The following is a 20,846-nucleotide window of genomic DNA, read 5'->3' on the forward strand; positions in this document are numbered from 1 at the left end:
TGTGGAATACACCTGTGGGGAGCCAATCAAAACAGGTGATTTTTTACAGATATTTACAGTCTTCTGTCATCTCAAGTGTTGCATTTTGTTTCAGATGGTAAACCAACAGCTCCCGAACAATGTTTTGGCTAGACATATAAATTCTTACATTTTTAATTAACAGGAACTGCAATAATATAGTTATGCATTTTTTCTTAACTCCCCCCCCCAAAAAAAATAAAATAATAATAATTGGAATTCATATTTAGTTAGGCCTATAACTGAAATGAACAGTAACAAAACACCACCACCAATCAGAAACAAATCAATATTATCTTTCAGGTCTTTTTTTTCTCACCGAAAAAATTGATTGATTTAGACTTGAAAAATCAACACAAATGTACATATTAAGTTCATTTTATCTATAGCTTACACAGACCTTATATCGTGTGGGAATAAATTATAATGAAACAGATAGAAACAGCTTTGTGTATTATAGTCCACAGCAGTTTGTCATCATGGGCTGCCTGTGTTACAAGGGTATGACACTGTCTTCACAGTTTCTATGATGGTTGCTGGTGATACAAGTATCACCACCACATTTATTGGTAGGGTAGCTTTTCTTTATTAATCAAAGCTGCTGATTGTCCCTTAGTAAAATTCGCCTTTGTCATTTTAAAGAAAGAATATTGTATCTTACACGTTTGACATGGACTGATCTGTATCTATATAAACACAGTAAAACAGTAACAAGAGACAGTTACCAAGATCAGAAGTACACTAATTTGACTTTATTTAAAGGTACCCCCCAGGCAATAATAAGCACAATAAGTCAAAGCTGTAATTACAGTGCCTTAGAATCAAGGGATGTACTGCTTTCTTTTGAAGTCTGCTTTTGAATGCCTTGACATGTAAGGCTCTATATGAACATAGGTTTGTATGCATTTGTAACACTATTTATTATGAGCTCCTAAAGTGGAGTATGGCAATATTCAGAGATGCAAAAGTCTGCACCAGGCAACAGTTCAAAAACGATCTGCACGTTCCTAGCCAAGGAATTACTGAGCATTAATTATCTTTTTCCACTTGAATGTCTAACTAAGCTAATTGAAAACACCGCCTACGTTTTAAGCGTTGCATTGCAAAAGTGTTTAGTTTTTGACTGGCATGCAACTGGATTTAGATTGAACTTTGCAAGGAATTGTTTATTCACATGACAAATTATGTTAATAAGCTGATATTATACATTGGTACATGATAATAATAATAATAATAATAATAATAATAATAATAATAATAATAATACTTTTTTTAAAGCTGGTTTGAAATCTAGAATTTCGTACAATGGAAAATATAAATGGTTTTCAATCTCCGAAAAAGAACTGAGAAACTAATTTCAGTCAAGTTTTCAGTCACATTTCAACTGTAAGAAATAACTTCTGCCCGAAAGGCTCACCTGATTAAGAACAAGTTGGGCCCCAAAGTACATATAGTATCACACTAGTGCTGCAGAAAATGATGAATTGACATTTTGAATGGTGTTTTCTGAAACTTGCCTCTGAATAGCACCTGCAAAACTTTGGCCTGATAAATCAGTCAAGTGGCAAGACATGACTGATACCGATTCGCCTGCATGTGCACATGACCACACGGTCAGGGATTGGCCGCCTCTTTCAGCGGGTGAACGCATTTCCCTCGTGTCTACCCACTCAGCCGACTATTCATATTTGACAACACTTTTGAAGCTGTTAACCCATTGTGAGAATCATTCATTTTTGTCAGTGTTGTGTTATACCCCTCTGGGAAATACCGCCCCCATTCAAACTGCTGATTAATCACTGTGTGTAGCTGCTTCCAGAGACATGCAAATTCATTCTGCAGAGCACAGCACCTGCGGGTCTATTGCGGTGGATAAGAACTGGCTGAAGTTGGGTTGGGCTTGTTAGAGTGCTTGATTTGACTTCTCCTGCACAGGCCTCACCTTGCGATAGAGTTTGGCCCAGCGAGTGAAGAGCACGTGCTTGCAGAGTCGGGATGAGGCGCCCGAGTCCTTCCTTCTCCCTGTGGACGCGTTAATGACCTCCAGTCCAGTGTCCCCGGCGGTCCAGTTGACGCTGAAGCCTGGTGACTTCCCCGGTTGCCGGCTGTCACTGTTGCTCAGACCTTGAATGAAAGCACAGGGAGCATTTTGTTACTCTTTACCCTCAAGGTAATGCAAGTCAATGGCTATCATTTGCACAGACTGCTGCTGGGTTTTGAGAATATCCCTTCCAGTCTGAGTCACCTATTTGTTTGCCTTTTCCCTTTCCCTTTAATTTATTTTGCCAATACTTATGTATATTCATATTAGTTTATAACATATATAAATATATAAAATGCCAAATTTTGATCACAGTTGACATGGATACTCGACTGATTGATACTTATGAGGTCAGCCATCTTCCACTTGAATGTTCTGCCAAGACTAAACAAGAACAGCCCAGTAAAGGCTACTATACACAACACCTAACCTCAGCATAAGACTGATCCATTGTCTTCAGTCTATCTGAACACAACAAGCCTCAGTACTGCCCATTGGCCCCCAAGCCTCGCTGTAGTCTTGGGGTAGTGTAACAGAGCTCATTTTCCAGCCGCCGTGTTGGTATTCAGTCGGCTCGCTTGGCAAAGTAATTGAAAGGCAAGACCAGATTATGTCTATTAAAGATGCCAGTCATGAGCAATTCATTAGAGCAAATGTGTCTGTGGGTCTAATGTGAACATTTTAAGCCCCCACTATCTTGGTGGTAAACACAGGCCTGAGTGACAATGGCTGCCTGGATTCGCAATCAGCACAATGCATTTTCCTCTTCAAATGCAAAAAAAGGAGAAAAGAAAAAACATAAAATAGCAGATACAGGGCAATGAAGAGATCCTGATTATGTTAGAAAAGGCTGATCCGATCTTAGTTTTTTGTCTTTTTTGCCTTTTCTTTTCTTTTTTTTCACAATGAGAATCAGGTAGTAGATGAGACTTGGGAAATAAATAATCTCTACCGGAGAAATGTGGAATTCACTTGCCTGGATAATAATACTACTAATAATAAAAACTAGAATTAGAATGGAACTATCAATGAATATTATAGTTTATTATTCTTATTCTTAATTATTCTTATTATTCTGGGTCAGTCCCTTGTTGATAGCCTCAGTAAAATGTTATTGCCATTTATCTAGGAGTCATTGTGTCGCTTTATATGACCAAAAAGCTAATTGTTTCACCACTGCTACTTACACTATCGTAGTAAACATTGCCACACTTTGCTGCAATCTTTCAACATTTTGAGCCTTTAACAGTTCCCAGCATATAGAGCACTGGTGCTGTACACCAGTCTCCATATATCCCATAAAAGGCTTTTTTTCCCACTTGCCCAACAAACCTCAAAACCTTTGTGATCGTGCTTGTATGCTTTTTTAATTGTGTGAATGCAAGTACAGGGACACATTTTCAAATGAATGGACCATCTTTCCCTGTACTGCAATGCAATGCAATGCAAAAAAAAAAAACTAATGGCACTGGGGTCTCGCCATTCACCAGACTGAATGAACAGGCCAGTGAAAGCTCGCATTGATTCTTTTTATGCACATCGTGATAAATAGGCCACCCTCCCATCACTCCTCACAGCTTGAAAATGCCTCTGATGAGTGGTGTGATTCAGTTGATGTCGAGGAAACCTTCTCCAACGCCTCTTTTGTTGTCCAAGGCTCCAGTGTGTCCTCAGGGTCAAAGATCAAACAGACCTTTGTTTCTGATGATCGCTTGCATTCAATTTGTCAAAGTCAGGTTAGAAAACCAATTAGACGACTACAGTTCTACCTAGGTCTGGGTTAGCTGGAGCTTTCTAAACACAGCTATGAAGTCTACAAAGTATTTGCTTGTATGCCTATTAATGTGTAAATGCTCTTTCAGGGCTCAGATTGCACTTGATTTTGAATGGAATTTGTAGAGTTTTTAGTTAATTTTATCGGTCCTCCTTCTTGGCGGAATAAAACATTGGACTGAATGAAATTAAAGAAGACAAAAGTGATTGACTTGCGGCTGCGATAGAGGCCTGCAGCACCTCAGCAGCCTGAGGACTCTTTATTTACCAGACGTGTTACAATGTGGAAATCAAGGTAAATAATTTGGCCCAGGAACCAGCTTACAAAATTCTAACTGCATTGGATCCACCAAGTCATATTTTGTGGCCTAAACTGAGTCATATTAATGGCCTAACATCTTACACGTGATTGGAGATTTTGGAATGAGAACAGTGAAACCAAATTCTGAGCAGTCAGCAGTCATTCCAGTTCACTCCTGTGCACAGGTGGAACATTTCAGAGAGAGGGGCATTGCAATTAGTATAACATAATGTAAGAAAAAAAATTCAAAATTAAAAGAAAAAACTGCCTTACCACTGAGCAGCGGCTGATTATGCTTGTAGGATGCCGGAAGGTGTCCGACTCTCTGGAGCCGATGCAACACTGTTCTGGAGATGTGTCCAGTGTGATGCAGACTGCCTACTATCAGGCTATGTAGGTAAACTGGTTCCACAAAGTGAGTGAGCAGCGATCCTTGGATACCAAGAATATTCCACCTGAAAAGCACAGAGAACAAATGGTCAAGCCCAATGGAAAAATAAACTGAATGCGTGAGCAGGTGTGTGTATGTGTAAGAAGTGGCTTCATTTGTTGGAATTAGGGGTTTTGCTTTACAAATAATGGCCACACATTACTAATTAATTATTGTTTGCACGCCACTAGACTAGACTGGATATCTCACACAGTTTTTCTGAGCTGTGCTGTTGATCAGATGTCTGTCAGGTTGAGGGTTACAGACCAGGGTCAGGTTTAAGGCTTGTACATGAAATCATGTATTAATGTATTAACAATTTGTAGCCATTATTGTAAAATGTTTGGCAGAATTTGTACAAGTTTAAAGTAGAGTGTGAATTTGAGGTTTTTTATGACTTCCCGTCTCTTCCAGATCATTCCACTTCATCTTACGGACCTTCTAAGCCAAGAGCAGTCTGCTGCGTCACCACCCTGTCCCAGACCGACAGACTACATCATGTGTCACACCTTCTCAACACACGCTGGAAATAAATACTCAGAACTATGTGACATGGGTTAGGAGCTGACCTATCTACAGTGGCCTCCACATGTGTTCATAGACTTGATAAATTGTAAAAAAGAACAAAAAAAATACATTATTTAACAGAAGAAATGCAGTGTGTCATATTTTATTTATGCATTTATACATGTTTTGCTCAAATAAATGAAAACATAAAATTTGAATACTAAAAGCACTGTCATGGAGATGCCACTGTTTTACAATTCAAGAGAATGAATAATTGCGGAGGCCACTGTATATAATTCATCAAATTCACAAAGCTTCTTTTTTTTTTTTAGTTTGTTGTCTTAGGTCTCTTCTTTCGACTGGTATGACATTGAAGTGTATATTTTTAAACCATTTACCATTTAGCCCCAAGCACAAGTTTGCACCTGTCTGTATGTATGTATTACATAAAACTTTCAGGGTGGTCCTTTAAGATTCCCTTTAGGCCGTTTTGTTTTAATACAATTATATTGCTTTTCCTACTTTAGAAACAAAAAAAGACTGGCACAAAATAAATAACTGATAATGCCACATGGAAGGTTCTCTGAAACCCATAGGCAGATTTTTATGTGCTTTGAAAGCTTCACCAGAGTACCACATTTTCCAAAATATCTCCTTTTTATCAACAAAATACATATCAGACATACACACAGAGAGACACACTCAGATATACACACAGATGTGCACCAAGAAGCACTCACAGACACACAAAATTTAAATGATGGGGGAACTACTGCCCTTGTTATTCCAAATGCCGTTCACTTTGACTTCAAGATACTACATATAAAGACCCTTCCAGGTGTAATACACTTATTTATGTGACATGAACCTTATAACGAAATGACCTTTCAGACCTTGTGTCAGGACAGTATTTCCTACAGGTATGTGATTCACAGTCTCGTAAATAAGACACTGACAGCTGGGAGCATTCCTTGGGAAAAAGTTTTCTGAGAGACAAAAGAAAGAAACTGCAAAGTTGCTGGTCCCAGTTTTCAAACAGTGGCGTGCGCGGGGCTAATGAACACAGTGAAGTGTAATCAGTGACAAACATTATGGCACTGATTTTAACATCATTGTTCTTTTTGTTAATTAATGTCTCTCCGTCATTACTGCAATTATTGCGGTTGCCTCTTTTCCGTGCATCTCCATTTATGATTAATAAGGAGTCATTATAGTTTTTTGCTTCCTCGAGCAGTCAATTAACACAGAATACTTTTCATTAATTAACAAATGCTTATTCACAACCCCTCCCCCCTCAACCATCTACCTGGAGAACAATCTGTTCAAGGGATCTGATGCAACTATTGAGGAAAACAAAAGAATGGCAGAGAAAAACGGGGAAAAAAAGAAAAGAAAGAAAATGAGAAGTACTTGATTTGATATTTTTTTCTTCTTCTCCCAAAACAGGAACGATTTAGCTTGCAATATTAATTTGCCCAGAAAGCAGCGCTGTGAATTAGAAACATCTTTTAATCTCATGCAAGAAAAGACAGCCATCTGCCTGCTTGGGATTCTTTTAAGGGGGAGTCTCTCTCTATTTCTCTCTCTCCCTCCCTCCCTCCCTCCTCTCCCTCTCTTGTGCTCTGTAAATGCAGGGCCATTAAAGTAATGTGTTCATCTACATAAAACACAAATGGAATATAAAGGATAATATTCATACAGAAAGCCATTTAAGCCTTCAATTAAAACAGACATCAGCTTAATTAAACATCTATTCTGGTCTATCACCCCGCCCCCCCCTTTCCTTTTGAGTTAAAAGAAAAAAAACTTTTCCTTTTATTGTACCTCATAACTATCAAGACAGGTCTGTCCTAGGAAAAAGGGAGGGACATCGTTTAGAGGAGCAAAGCGAAGAAAAAAAAAAGCAAGTCATCAGAGCGTGTGCAGGTGCAGCAATTCCCGGGCAATATAAAACACTTTTACCTTGATGCCGGGCTGATCGCCAGAGATGTATGGGCCTGTTAAACTGGCACTAGGTAGAAGGATAGGGGCTTAAGCCTGTCTTCACTCCTGCTCTTGATAGTGACCTTGATTGGCTCATCTGCTGACCTGCGCACTTGAATGGAAGTATAATTTACAGCAATATAAAAGGGAGTGAGAGAGTGTGTGTGTGGGGGGAGGGGAGTGGCCCAATACTCCTGAATCTATTTTTCGGTAATTGCTTTCACCCTTTCAGTGACCTGGCCAGATTTAATCGGCCATTTCCAGCCCTTGAGAAGTGAATCAAATTGGTCAAATTAACACGGCCACAGGAGGGGGGAGGGAAGACGCCACTGCTGCTGGTTTATAGTGACACACTGTGCTTGGATGGCTTTACAAGCCCCCTTCCAGAGAGAGCAGGGCGATTTAAAGGGTCCCGGGCGACGATGAAAACTTCCTTCCACACTGGCCTTATTTTGGTGGTTTTCTCTGTTAACTCAATACGTAATCAATAATGGGGTCTACAGACCGGCATCAGGAGAGCCTTTTCGAAGCCTGTTTGTCACTGAAGTGGATTGCCTGATAACTCCAGGACATTGTGGGGCACTGCGAAAAAACATCCAGTCTCCTGCTTCCCGGATGAGCAATTATTTATTTTAAGGGAAGCATGTTGTACTGAGTTCTTTACTTACATACTGAAGCCACTGAAAAATATGTGATCTTAAATTAGCACATGAAGTAAATCGTCATGCTGTGTACATTAGATATAGGTTTGTCTCACGGATTGTCAGTTCTCAGGAACCTCTTTCTTTAAGCACAGTTCTTCGACTGATTAAACTGTGATGAAATCGTGAACTTCCATACATTCTGCAAGTGTGAATTCCCACAACCTCATAACGTGCCATAGGTATGTTGGGCTTTTGCCATTGAATCACACAATGGTATATTTTATAGAAATCCACACATATGTCAAGCCAAGCTGTAAGCCCTACAGGAGTGACAACGCTGTTACAACATAAAGCAGGAACTCATTGCTGACAAAAAAAGAAAAGTTAAGTGTGTTTATTCTCTTTTCTGCAACTTTACTTAGTTAACAGATCACAGGCAATTTTTCAAAATCCACCAGTGAGATGGGCAAGAAGAAAAGGCAATACCGCTGATAGCAGGGAAGCTTTCTTGATTTGTCTGGAGTTGGGAAACAGCAGAGTGATTTAGGGTTAAACAAATTCAGCGACCACGTCGTGACATTATTTTCCAGAGCTCACCTCAGACTTCTCCTACCAAATGGTCCTTGGCAAATTAAATCAATATAAAAAAGATTACGAAAAGTTCAAAAGCAAAATGAGGTGAATGGGCACCTACTGCCTAACGCCTAGAGCAACGCAGCTCGGGGATTTGGGGCGGGAGGGAGAACCGCACATGGGCTCAAAACATTTCCTTAGATTTAGACTGACAATGCTCCCACACAGAACAAATATCAGCCAACCTTTTCTTTTATTGTTGAACTGCCTGATAATAATGTCGTATTTAAACTGAAAACCCACTTGCCCAGTCTTTAATAAAAGTAATCCTTAAATCAATATATTGTCCTTTCTTCCCATCACTGAAAATGTCACAGAAGAGTCAAAGGATTTTTCGAAGAAGAAAATAAAATTCTGGCAAAAGACGAATTTGTTGAAATCTGACTTGCTTGTGGCTGTAGCGTGGAGATGTCTGAGATATTGAGACTATATTGATTTTAACTTTACAGACAAAAAGCTTTTTTCACTCTTTCATTCCTGTTGGAATTGGACAATTCATATCTTTCTTTCATGTTCATATAGTAATGCTCATTTAAGCCAAAGAAAAAAGTAAACTAAATGTTCTTTTTCTTTTTTTTTTGTTTCCCCAACCTTAATTAAATAACCACACAAACTGTTTGAAAAATGCACTGGCATTGTCTACATGTTAGTTCAAGTGCTAAAAGCCCAGCTTTGCCAGAATAAATAATTGTTATAACTTCAGCAAAATACAAATAATAACAATACCTTAATTAAAGATTTGAGACTCTAATAACTATTCATATATTATTTTAAAAACAAGACAATAATATATTCCAGCCCAAAACCCCCCAGGTGCCTTCTGAGTTTTAAAGGGCGGGTATCATGGATGCAAAGTAGCACTTGTCATGGACAAGCCTATGTTATTATAATTGGAGTAGTCCTAGATTCCTGCTAATCAGGGTTTCATATGCATCTCTGCTTAAGGTGCTACTAAACGATAGCTTCTCTTCCACACACACATTTCTTCCTTTCTTAGAAAAATGTTTATATATACAGTTAGGTCCATAAATATTTGTACAGTGACACAATTGTCAGCTGTCTTTAGTTCCTGCTTGTTCTTGGGGCATTTTGCCTTCAGTTTTGCCTTAGAAATCAAAACAAACCAATCAGAGAGATAGCAAAAACTTTAGGTGTGGACAAATCAACTATTTGGTAATTTCTTAAAAAGAAAGAATGCATTGGTGAGCTCAGGAACACCAAAAGGCCCAGAAGACCATGGAAAACAACTGTGGTGGATGACAGAAGAATTATTTCCCTGGTGAAGAAAAACCCCTTCACAACAGTTGGCCAGATCAAGAACACCCTCCAGGAGGTAGGTGCATCTGTGTCAAAGTCAACAATCAAGAGAAGACTTCACCAGAGTAAATACAGAGGGTTTACTACAAGATGGAAACAGGAAACAGGAAGACCAGATTAGAGTTTGCCAAAAAACATCTAACGAACCCTGTACAGTTCTGGAACAACATCCTATGGACAGATGAGCCAAAGATCAACTTGTACCAGAATGATGGGAAGAGCAGAGTATGGAGAAGGGAAGGAACTGCTCATGATCCGAAGCATACCACCTCATCTGTGAAGCATGATATGGCATGGGCATGTGTGTCTGCCAAGGGAACTGGTTCCCTTGTATTTATTGATGATGTGACTGCAGACAAAAGCAGCAGGATGGATTCTGAAGTGTTTAGGGCTATATTATCTGCTCAGATTCAGCCAAATGCTTCAAAACTCATTGGACGGTGCTTCACAGTGCAGATGGACAGTGACCTGAAGCATACTGCGAAATCAACCCAAGACTGTTTTAAGGTGAAGAAGTGGAATGTTCTGCAATGGCCAAGTCAATCACCTGACCTGAATCCAATTGAGCAGCATTTCACTTGCTGAAGGCAAAACTGAAGGCAAAACATCCCAAGAACAAGCAGGAACTAAAGACAGCTGCAGTGCAGGCCTGGCAGAGCATCACCAGTATTGAAACTCACAATTTAATTAATGATTATGTTAGTCTGTCCAATTACTTTTGAGACCCTAAAACTGGGGGGACCACATATAAAAATGGGTGTAATTCCTACATGATTCACCCAATTTGGATGTAACTGCCCTCAAATTAAAGCTGAAAGTCTACACTTCAAGGACATTTTGATTGTTTCCTTTTAAATACATTGTGGTGGCATACAGAGCCAAAATGATGACAATTGTGTCCAAATATTTATGGAACTAACTGTATATACAGCAGAAAACAGCAGATTTGGTTGCAATTCATCATCGTCTGTGTTTCCATTCCAGCAGCTTTACTCAAAGTGCCAAAAAACAGATTGGTTTGACTCACAACTTTCATTAAATGGTAACTTAACAGAAGCTAGCCACTGTGACTCCTGCTCAACGCATGCAGCAGTTTGGTGTGGAAAAGTCACCACTGGGGAAACACTGTGTACTTGAACTGTGTCCTTGACTTTCTTCTCTAGCTTTCTAATCGGGTGACAGGATATATTGCAGTCAAGAGCTAGTACCAATTTAAAACCTAACAAATAGAGTTTTTTTTTTAGTTTTTTACCACATGATAACAGCATTTAGCCTGAATCCTTCATATCAGGATTGAGTTTGGCAGTTATTCAATGCTGTTGTCAGCTTGCGTTCTGTCAAGGCAATAGTGTTTACATTGTTTTTAGCCTTTAAATGTATCTGGAATAGTTTTAAGTGGTGCTAACCCTCATTTTACTGCTGTGTAACCTTAAAACCACACATCAGTTTGAAATCGTCTTTCCTGTCCAGCTTTCTCCACCTGAATCTGAACTGAAAGACCTTTTGTAACATAGTTGTGCAAAGGAAACTAAGATTGTTTTCTATTCATCACATTACTTTTGCACAGTGTGTATTAATGTATTATTGCATATGTTGAATGAATTAATGTTTTAAAAAATATGTTTTTTTACTTGTTTCTGAATTATTTATACCCTATTCACTGCCTTTTACAATGGTCTCATTCAAAGGTTGAGAATGGCCACTAAAGTAGGTAAGACTAAACTTAATTTGTAAAGGATAATTAGTGACATGAATGGTTTTCCCAACATGATTATAACATGAACGTACTTTCTTTCATGGTGGTTTTCTGTGGTATGTATTATGGGTCGCTTTAGCTCCTCATGCTTTGTCTTCTTTCCTGCACTTTACTGTGGAGTTATAGTGGGAAAATACAGTAAACTCTTGAGAGGGCACGGGTCTGGGGAAAACAGTGCCATTGGGCTTGAGCTCACCTTGTGATTTTGTCAGTACAGGACATAGTAATGAGCTGCTCGCCCTGCAGGACCCCATCCCATGTCTGGAACCCTCCCCACGACCTCACAGGCAGGGTCCCCTCCCCGGACTCGATCTTCGTCCGAAGGTGTCCATGAAATTTCCTCACAAAGTGTTTGCTGCTGTGCACTGCAGGGACAGAAAGCAGAGAGGGCAGGCAGACGTCAGGCAGGTCATCAACAGCTATCCCAATCCCAGCTATAGTGGCTAAGATCGAACACAGATGCTTTTCTTCTCGTAAAACAGTCACTGTGCAGAGCACACTCCAAGATTAGGTCATGCATTTGTGTTTTGTTTATTTATAGATTTTTTGGCAATGACGTTTATGACGTATGAGCAATTTCCTAAGTGTCAAAAGTTAACTAGTAGCGCTGCACAAAACATAGGCCTCGAACAAATCAAAACTCTTGACCTACGTGTGAAGAGCAAATTACAAACTTGACACCCTATTGAGTTGATTCATAAGTAGTAGAAATTGGATTCTGACATTAAATTAAAAGGCGATAGGGTAAAGGTTTGTACTGTGAAATGGGTGGGAATGTCAAAGTCTGAATTCGGTCTAGGCCTTCATCTTTTCTGGCAGGGGTACAGAATGACACTGACTAATTGAGGATTGATTAATTAGCATGTTGGGAAGATAAAGGAGGGACAGAGAAAACGATAACCCCCCCAAACCCTATGTGCAGAATTCCTCTCCTTTGCTATTCCCTTATTCCTTCTCACAGTGCTTGTTAATCAACACAATTGCTTTTAACTGCGGATCATCTCAGTCCCTCCCAGGAAATACATACATTTTATGAGAACAAATATTGAGTGGTATTATCTGATATGAATTATTACCATCTAAATGAGCTAGTAGTAGGCTGCCATATGATATAATTTAAAGGAAGACTAAACCTTTACAAATTAAGCATGAACAAGCTTACTCCAGTTTTGGCAAAAGGAATTTTTACTTCAGCGGAAGAAAATTGTAACTTAAGATTGTATACAGTAGTCCTCAGCTCCCAGAAAAAGATAATACAGTATAATATCTATTTATATTTTCTATATTTACTTTTTATATTTACTTGTTTTCATTATAAAAAATAAAGCACTTTAACATGCTTTGGTATTATAGAAGTCACCCCAAGAGCAATACAGAACTAGAAATCAAATCCTTTAAAAACGAATAAGCAATCCTATACTTAAAAAAAGGAAAAAACCTACACACACACTCACACACACTTCTTAAATTACCTTCATATGTTCGAGTCTAACACCACCATGAAAAAGCAATAATTGAGAAATATTGTACTGGAAGTACAGAATGAAGGATTTATTCATCCTCAGAGCTGTTGCTATGGCTTTCTTGATGCAAAGAGGGCAAAGTTAAGCCTTAAGTTCTTCTCTGAAGTCACAAGGAAAAGGGAAAGAAAGGTAAAATGGAGCCCTAATGCATAAGCAATTTCTTAATCTGAAAAGGCAGAATGATGAACATTTTAAAGGTTTAATGACCAGCCGGCTGAAATTCAAAGCTTCCTGAGAGAAGCTTTTTTTTAATACTCTAATGATAAACTTCACTGCTGGAGAGTGCCAAATATCTGTTTGAAAACTTTACCATCAGTAGAATGATACAGTTCCATACCTATTAGAATTCCCTCTGATGAAATATTTGTTTATAATATTTTTCATTTTTATTTTACCAGATACACAGTATCAGTTAGACACCTAACACCGGACTACCTGCAGACATACTTAACCCTGCGAACCCTGCGACATACTTAACCCTGAGAACCCTCTCTACCTGCCGGGGTAGAGAGGCAGAATGAAATCACAGATCTCTGCCTTGTAGTGACTGTCACAGTTGGTGCATTAGGGTGCTGCATCTCTCTCACTGTATCTGGGCATCATTTCTCTATACATGATGTATCATGAAAGAGAAGCTTTTTGACAGTCCCATAAAAAGAAAGCTTATTCTCCAGAAAAACAAAACAACAGCAATAAGAATAAGTGAAATATTTTAGGGGAATATATATGGGTCTTACTTTCAGTTGTAATTTCATAGGGAGAGTTGATTCGGGCATCCCCACATGGTGAAGTGCTGATATACATATGGAAAAGGATGTTTTCTCTCAGCCTGTATCCTGCCTCCTTGTGCCGAATAAAGATCGATTGCTCCCAGTCCTCCCGTCGTTTGCTTCAGACAGGCGGCAGCAACAACAAACAGAGACACAAATGAATGAATGATTATATTAATGAACATTAAGGAAAAGGCTCAGAATGGGAATTTTGCACTGTGTATACCTCAGTGTAGTGAATGAACATCATCGTGGTTGTGATTTGCCCCATACTGTTTTTATAGACATTCTATCCTCTTTTTTTTAGACTGAAGTTATTTATTTATCTGTCACACTAGCTCTCCCACATTTCCTGTCAAATGGAATAATACAGCGAACAGTGGAAATAATGACACTAGATGATCTTTGGTCTTTTGTGGACTACCAACAGGGAACAAAATTAGTGAGATCCATGCATCCTACTGAAAAATACAGTTCTGGTTCATTTGCTGTTGAATAGCAATGATGGGTAACGAGAATACATATGTCCTGTGTTTCTGCTGCCTACTCTCTCAGAACGGCCTCATATTGCAATATAAATATCTGACAAAATACTCTGTGAAAAGCAAATATGTTCAATACTAATCCCCATGTTAAGCCACTCACCTTTTGCTAAGCATCAGCCTTTGAGGTGAAATAAAAACTGCTGCAGGTTCTATAATATTCTGGTCTGTGACTATTAGAAATTGCCCACATATTCTTTCCAGTGTCAGCACATGATACCTGCATTCTGCTGGGCCCTTTGGGCCAGGATTTAAAATGCAAGACCCAGGGTTCAGACAGATAGAGCAGCTTTTCCTATAACATACAGTGAGTTCACCGTGTCAAAGCACCTTGTGCAAACACCTTTTCACAAGGATGAAATAGGGGAAAAGAATGGGAAACTTAAGGAAGTCTGCTAGCTTGTGTAGCTATGAAAGCTGGGTAGATTTTTTACTCACAGAAGGTTCTAGTTTCCCGCATGGAAACCTTCCATGAAGTATAGGGACTTATGTGCAGATGGAAGGGGTTCGGTGATGGTCAGGGTTTTTAGATTTCATCTGGGCCACAGGTATCCCAGAACTGTGATATAAACCTGTACTATTTGTATAAATATACTATAGTAATCATCAGTGCGATACATACTACCTGTAAGAGGATATTAGATTGATTGATAGATTCTTTCTTAAATGAACAGTTTTGTCTCTTTAATGACGGTCACAGAATGAAGGCAAAGTTCCGTTCTGTGGCAGAATTAGTGTGTCACGTCGCCGGGTTGGCATTGTGAATCCATCTTCCAATTAGGCGCCTCGCTGCGTCTAAAGGACTGATTCTGTGCATTGGATTATCTGCTGTGGGAAGGTGAAGGTCATTGTTTTTGTATGCAAATCTGACATTAAAAGAAGAATGATTCCCTCCCTAGCATAGAAACGGTGTCACACCTTTGACGGCTTACAGAAAGACAGGTTTCTGATGGCAGTCCGCTACCACAATTGGTAAGTAAGATTGTTTCTTCATGCACACTTCTGTTATAAGTTAATATGTGGTGTGAAAGGTGTCTATTATTGTGTAATTGTGTAAGGGATGTTATCTCATATGGGTTCCGTCTGCACAAACTGTGTGAAATAATATCTCTTATACAATAAGAGACACCTTTCACAAGAACTTTTAACCTATTATAAATCAAACACGCAAGGATTAGACACACACATATCTTTTTGGTGAAAAAAACATTTATTTTATATTTAACAATCTCCATCTAAAAACTGTTTTGGTCCAGGATCCGCTGTAACTGACCTACAATAGCCAATCTGTGTTGTGTTTTCATGCTGGTTAAACATAACGAAACTGAAACAATGAAACTGACACCACTAGTATTGTCTCCTGAGAAGTTGGTGGTTAATGAAGAATTTTCAAACACTGATAATTTTCTGCATGGGATGACATTTATACACAAGATAAGAGGTGTAGGAATTTTGGAAATACTACTCTGTGATTGGCTGGCTTCTCATATAAGATTTATAATACAATAAAGAGCTGCTCCATTTATATACATCACATTTGCAGATCCACCTGAATAAACCCACACACCTGACATGGGGGAACTATTACAAAAAGTGCCCTTAACATGATCACTTATCTGTTGCTGGGGAATTGCTTCAGGAATAATTGTGGTTTATAGAGGCTTAATCATTAGAATGCATTTGGTTTATAAACCTTTTCTGTTTCCATGGCACTAATTATGGTATTAATTAACCGGCATAAAATGGAGGAGGAGAGACAACACAAGACCAAAAAGCAAGATGCTCTTAGATTGTCTAATATTATCACTTGGGCATATTTGTTTTCTTAAATGCACACTTAAGAGCAAATAACTGATTGATAAATGACTGATTAGGAACACACATAATATGCACATATAATATAAATAGCAATATCTGAGCTTGAGGTACAGAAATTATTCTGGTTCCATTAACGCCTTTAAGAAAGTCGATACCTACAAGAAGCCTCTCTTTCGATGTTAACAGCACATATTAATTACCTCAAAAACAGCTCCAGCTGAGAGTAAAGGAATCGGACAAATGCTCTCCTTGCAATGATTTCTGCATGGCAGTCATTGACTACAAGTCCCTGGTCGCTGATATATTCCCCGTTGATGCATTTTGTACCAGTAGAGAGTGCCACCACCTGTGCTTGCCTGATATCCATTCCTATGGCAGCAAACAAAGAAAACACAGAACAACATAAAACACATTATACACATGACTTGCAATATAAACATCCATACATTTACAGATTCTGCATAATGTAAAATGTGGAATATACAGTGCAGTAAATGTTCAATATCACATTCTTATGTTACATTTACAGACAACAATATATGCACAAATAGAATTATGATGTGAAAACTGGTATCCTTAATGGACAGAAGTAATTACAATGATTATGCAAGAGGAAGGTCATCCAATTACTTGTCTTGTAGCTTGTAAGTTACACCAAAAAGACTGAGCAAGATTAAGTTAGTAACTTTTTAATGGATAACACCAAAGAAATAGAAATGTCCAAAATCAATACAGTTTTACAAAGGGGTGATGTATGTTTATTGTTCCTTGAAGTATAGCAAAATCAGTTATTAAGAAGTGCCAGCAAACAAGACCCATTGAGAAGCATTTAAAAAGTCTAGCCCAAGAGCCCAAAGATTGTTTTGGCTTCACCTTGCACATTGTTCTGAAGAGAACAGTACAACTATGCCCCATCAAGATTAGCACCAATAAGCTAGTCGAATATTTTTGCAAACCTTAGCACAATCAGTATGACAAAAGGAACAAAAGGCGAGTTATTTGACTTCATTTTATGGTCAGATAATCTTAATCTCCATTTAAGAAATAAGGGTGAAATAAATTACAGGTTCCTCTGAAACAGTTAGCGAAGGAACAGGATTCCAAAACGAAGAGAGCACTGCTTCCAAAACTAAGAGTAAACTAGCACTGCTATTAATAGTCATTTGACACCCTCACAACCCTCCTTCCCTGAAATCCCATGGTTCACTCTGAGCACAGGCTTATCTTTCCTCTTTTCAATGCCAGTCACTTCAGACTAGGAGTGTGTAAACATCATGTGATTGTGTCAGTCTTACATTTTCCACACTTCCTAGTCATGTGTAAAAAGCATGTTTAAAATGGAACAAAATGTATTTTACTCTAGCTGTTGGTGCGATCACTGTGTCTGTGGAAGCAGGTTCCCTTCTCCATTCACTTGTCTCAGGGTGTAATGCTGGTATCAAAGATAGCACGCATTAAGGATACTCATTTTCCACTGTGTCTGAACAGAGGGCAAGCAGCCCAGTCCATAGAAGATGAATTAGATGGGCAGGCTGCCCACAAAGCAAAATCTGGACCACTGATTTGTAATTGGTTTGTTTATTCATTTATTTTTTTAAGGAACATCGATGCTTTGCTCAGACAGAGTTGGCTTCAGACTCGAAAATAAAATAATTCTTGATAATAATTGGAAGTATATTTTTATTTATGTCATCAGGGATATATAGTATAATAAAAAGTCACTCACATGCTACTAGATGTAATGTTGCACAGGGCATTTTTTTCCATTGGTAGTCTCTGGATAGATATTGATGATAACGACAATGCATTTCCATAATACTTTTATTATAATAAATCAAAATAGATTACTAAGCAGAAGTGCATAACAAATCGCAGCCTTTACAATGAAACCATAATAAAACTAATAAAATACGCACAGCATGAAATACAAAGTAGAGTATGACAAAGTAAAGTAGCTCTCAATGAGAAAGTGGTTTTGGGCAAGTATTTCTCCTGCACGTATATTCAAACTAAAAACATACCTTTGACCCTAATTGCACTGCACATTTACTTACTGTGAACAGTTTGGGTGAGAGTCAAAGCACAGTTGACTTGGACCTGTATACACCCATACTGCTGTGCCTACCATATTACAAACTTAGATAGATAGCCTGGCGGGAGAAATCAAATATTTTTTCATTCAAATTGTGCAGTATGAGCAGTGCACAGAAGCAAGCAAGCACACACACACACTATATATATAATAAAATATATGTTTGTTTGATTTAAATTCAAAAGCACAGAACCCAAGAAAAAAGTTTCAGCAGGATTTTTGATAGAATAAAGCACGACTGTCTGAACTGGCTGGCTCAGCATGCTTAACTGTTCTTTCTGTTGAAACTGGCAAAATCTCTCTATCTTTTCCAAACTCAGGGTTCAGTGGTTTTCCTGGACCCTGAGGCACAGTGCAACATATGAACTTTTATCTCTAATGCCACAGATGGTATTGCACACGAGGCAACGTCACCTTAAGAGCAGAAAGCTGCCGATGCTGATATTGAGGTGGGGTTAAAGGTTTACCCTTCCAAATCCATTTCACAGGCTTTGTTGTGCTGTAAAACCCACACACACGCACACACCCTCACATACAAAGTCTATATGAGTCTGCCATTTGATTATTTTTTAGTCTTCTAGAAAAATATAAAAAGCAAATGACCAAAACATTTGCACCCCCCAAAAGCCCTGCATAAAAACCAACAAAAAAACATAATAAATGTGATCCACAAAAAAAAAACAATGTTCGAAGACCTTAAATAAAAATAACATTTCCACCACTGTCTATCTACAATTTCCATCTCTAGCACCTGAAAACGAATCAATTTGCTATTTACACCTGTCAGTCAGCATTATGGATGTGAATTGGGGATGTATTGAAAGTGCCCTTCTGTAACCCTAATGGATTTATAGTATTTTGTCAAATCTTAGAGGTCCAGGCCTCATTTCCACTGATTTTGCTCCCCTACTCAAATTACTCCATGTTATTTCACTCAGTCTGTCCTCAGTATGGGTAGATAAATCACCAAAGAGCACTCTAACATTTTGTATTTGGGGAAAAAAGAAAAAGGAAAAGAAAAGAGAATACAGAACAGAATAATGTTGACCCCAGAAATTCTTTGTTCTTTGCCTCCCCCCCCACCATCCCTATTCCAGGACAAAAACTTAAATATTGCCTCAAATAATTTATTTTACTGCACTGCTCTCTGGGTCTGTTTCCATCCGAGACTCCAAACTATACCATGGTTTTGTATCAGGCAGTAAAAACACGAGTGATGACAAAGTCATCCTTTGAAATCAACCAGGTCAGGCCTCACTCACAACTAATCCATTGCATACATTTAAATTAAATAAGAACACTACATAAATAATAATATATATATAAATATACAGAAGATAAGGATTTAAACACTAAAAAAATGTATGTAGTGTTAATACATCCACTCACACAAACATCCATTTAAATAATAGCTTATTAAAACTCTTATTTTTCACAGATGCACATTTTTGTTTTTGTTTTATTATTTACTTTTAGACACAGTAGCTATCTTAAAATAATAATAAGAAATGCAGTCATGTGTTGAGCATCTTAAAAGATTCACACAGTGTTTCGGTCCAAATTGGCACAATTAAGATTCGCATTGCCCGTGGGGCACTATATGGCATTTTTAAGCATACATCTTGCAGAGAAAGGGGGTTCCCTGTTTTTCATTTTCACTGATGGCATGATACGAGGAGAATTATGAGCACAGAGCAAACTTGTGCAGGATCAAATCTCGGCCTGACAGAGACAAACTCAGGAAAGCAAAACAAATCCCTCGTGAGTTATGTTGTCATCCACATTGCTATAGGAACTCCGCTAATACAATTAATCAGGCCAGTACTATAGCTGTAATACTGCAAAATAGTCCCAGGAACATCTCAGATTTATGCTGCATAGGTTTAAAATGATACAAGTGTCACTGTCCAGTTGTGATTTCAGCAGGTACTGGGATTCTCACTCGGCCAGTGAGAAGCCTCGAGATTTTCACATTGGATCCAATCTGTCTTATGTCAAGCCTTGTCTGAGCAGTGTCCAGTCGCTAGTTGGTTGGGTCAAAATCAACCCCCAAAATACTGACAATGGCAGATGGCTCTTCAAAACAGAGCTGCAGCGGTGATGAGGAAGACTTAAAAAACTAAAAAATCCTGAGAAATCACGCTTATAGAGGTTTGCATACCCTAGTAAAGCCACAGTAAAATCAGGTATAGCAGAGCAAAGTCAAATCATGGAGAAGAATAGTACACAGATAATACAAACTGTGCAAAACCATAGCAAAGTGAAGTACATATTTGGTATAGACAGGAGAAACCATGGGGAAAACTGTCAAATTACTATTCAAAAGGAAAACACAAATATACAAAAGAAGGGTGCACTAGTGGCCTGAGATACCCCTATGCAATGATAACAGATCCATCTTCCTGTCCTTGTACTCTGCTATGGTTTTTCATGCAGTTCTTTCTGTTGAGTTGCACATAACATTCGTCATGTCAGGGGCAGTAGGGAATGCACAAGACTTTGTTTTGTCTTCTGCACAAATTACGCATGTAAAAGGTTTGGATCCAGTATGGAATGGCCTTCATTGCATCTGCTGCCTGTTCTCAGTAATCACCCAAGGACGAGAATGAATATAGCACAGTTTTTATTTTTTGTTTCTCTTCCTTTTTCTGCAGTTCCACTTAGCAATTGTTTAGATTAATTTTGCAAAGGATGGAAT

The 20,846-nt window shown here is 38.5% G+C and overlaps 1 protein-coding gene across 1 annotated transcript in view; it reads right to left on the minus strand.

Moving 5' to 3' along the window:
* The window catches only part of adarb2 (adenosine deaminase RNA specific B2 (inactive)), a 73,805-nt gene that overhangs the window by 2,260 nt on the left and 50,699 nt on the right, over positions 1-20,846 (minus strand). The window contains exons 5-9 of the mRNA XM_066689991.1: positions 16,257-16,425; positions 13,664-13,815; positions 11,600-11,768; positions 4,407-4,588; positions 1,961-2,142 (exon numbers count right to left, since the gene is read on the minus strand). Of these exons, the coding sequence (XP_066546088.1) occupies positions 1,961-2,142; positions 4,407-4,588; positions 11,600-11,768; positions 13,664-13,815; positions 16,257-16,425 (854 nt within the window). The remainder of the gene's footprint in view (positions 1-1,960; positions 2,143-4,406; positions 4,589-11,599; positions 11,769-13,663; positions 13,816-16,256; positions 16,426-20,846) is intronic.

The sequence above is a fragment of the Amia ocellicauda genome, chromosome 2 (assembly GCF_036373705.1).
Source record: "Amia ocellicauda isolate fAmiCal2 chromosome 2, fAmiCal2.hap1, whole genome shotgun sequence".
Taxonomy (NCBI): domain Eukaryota; kingdom Metazoa; phylum Chordata; class Actinopteri; order Amiiformes; family Amiidae; genus Amia; species Amia ocellicauda.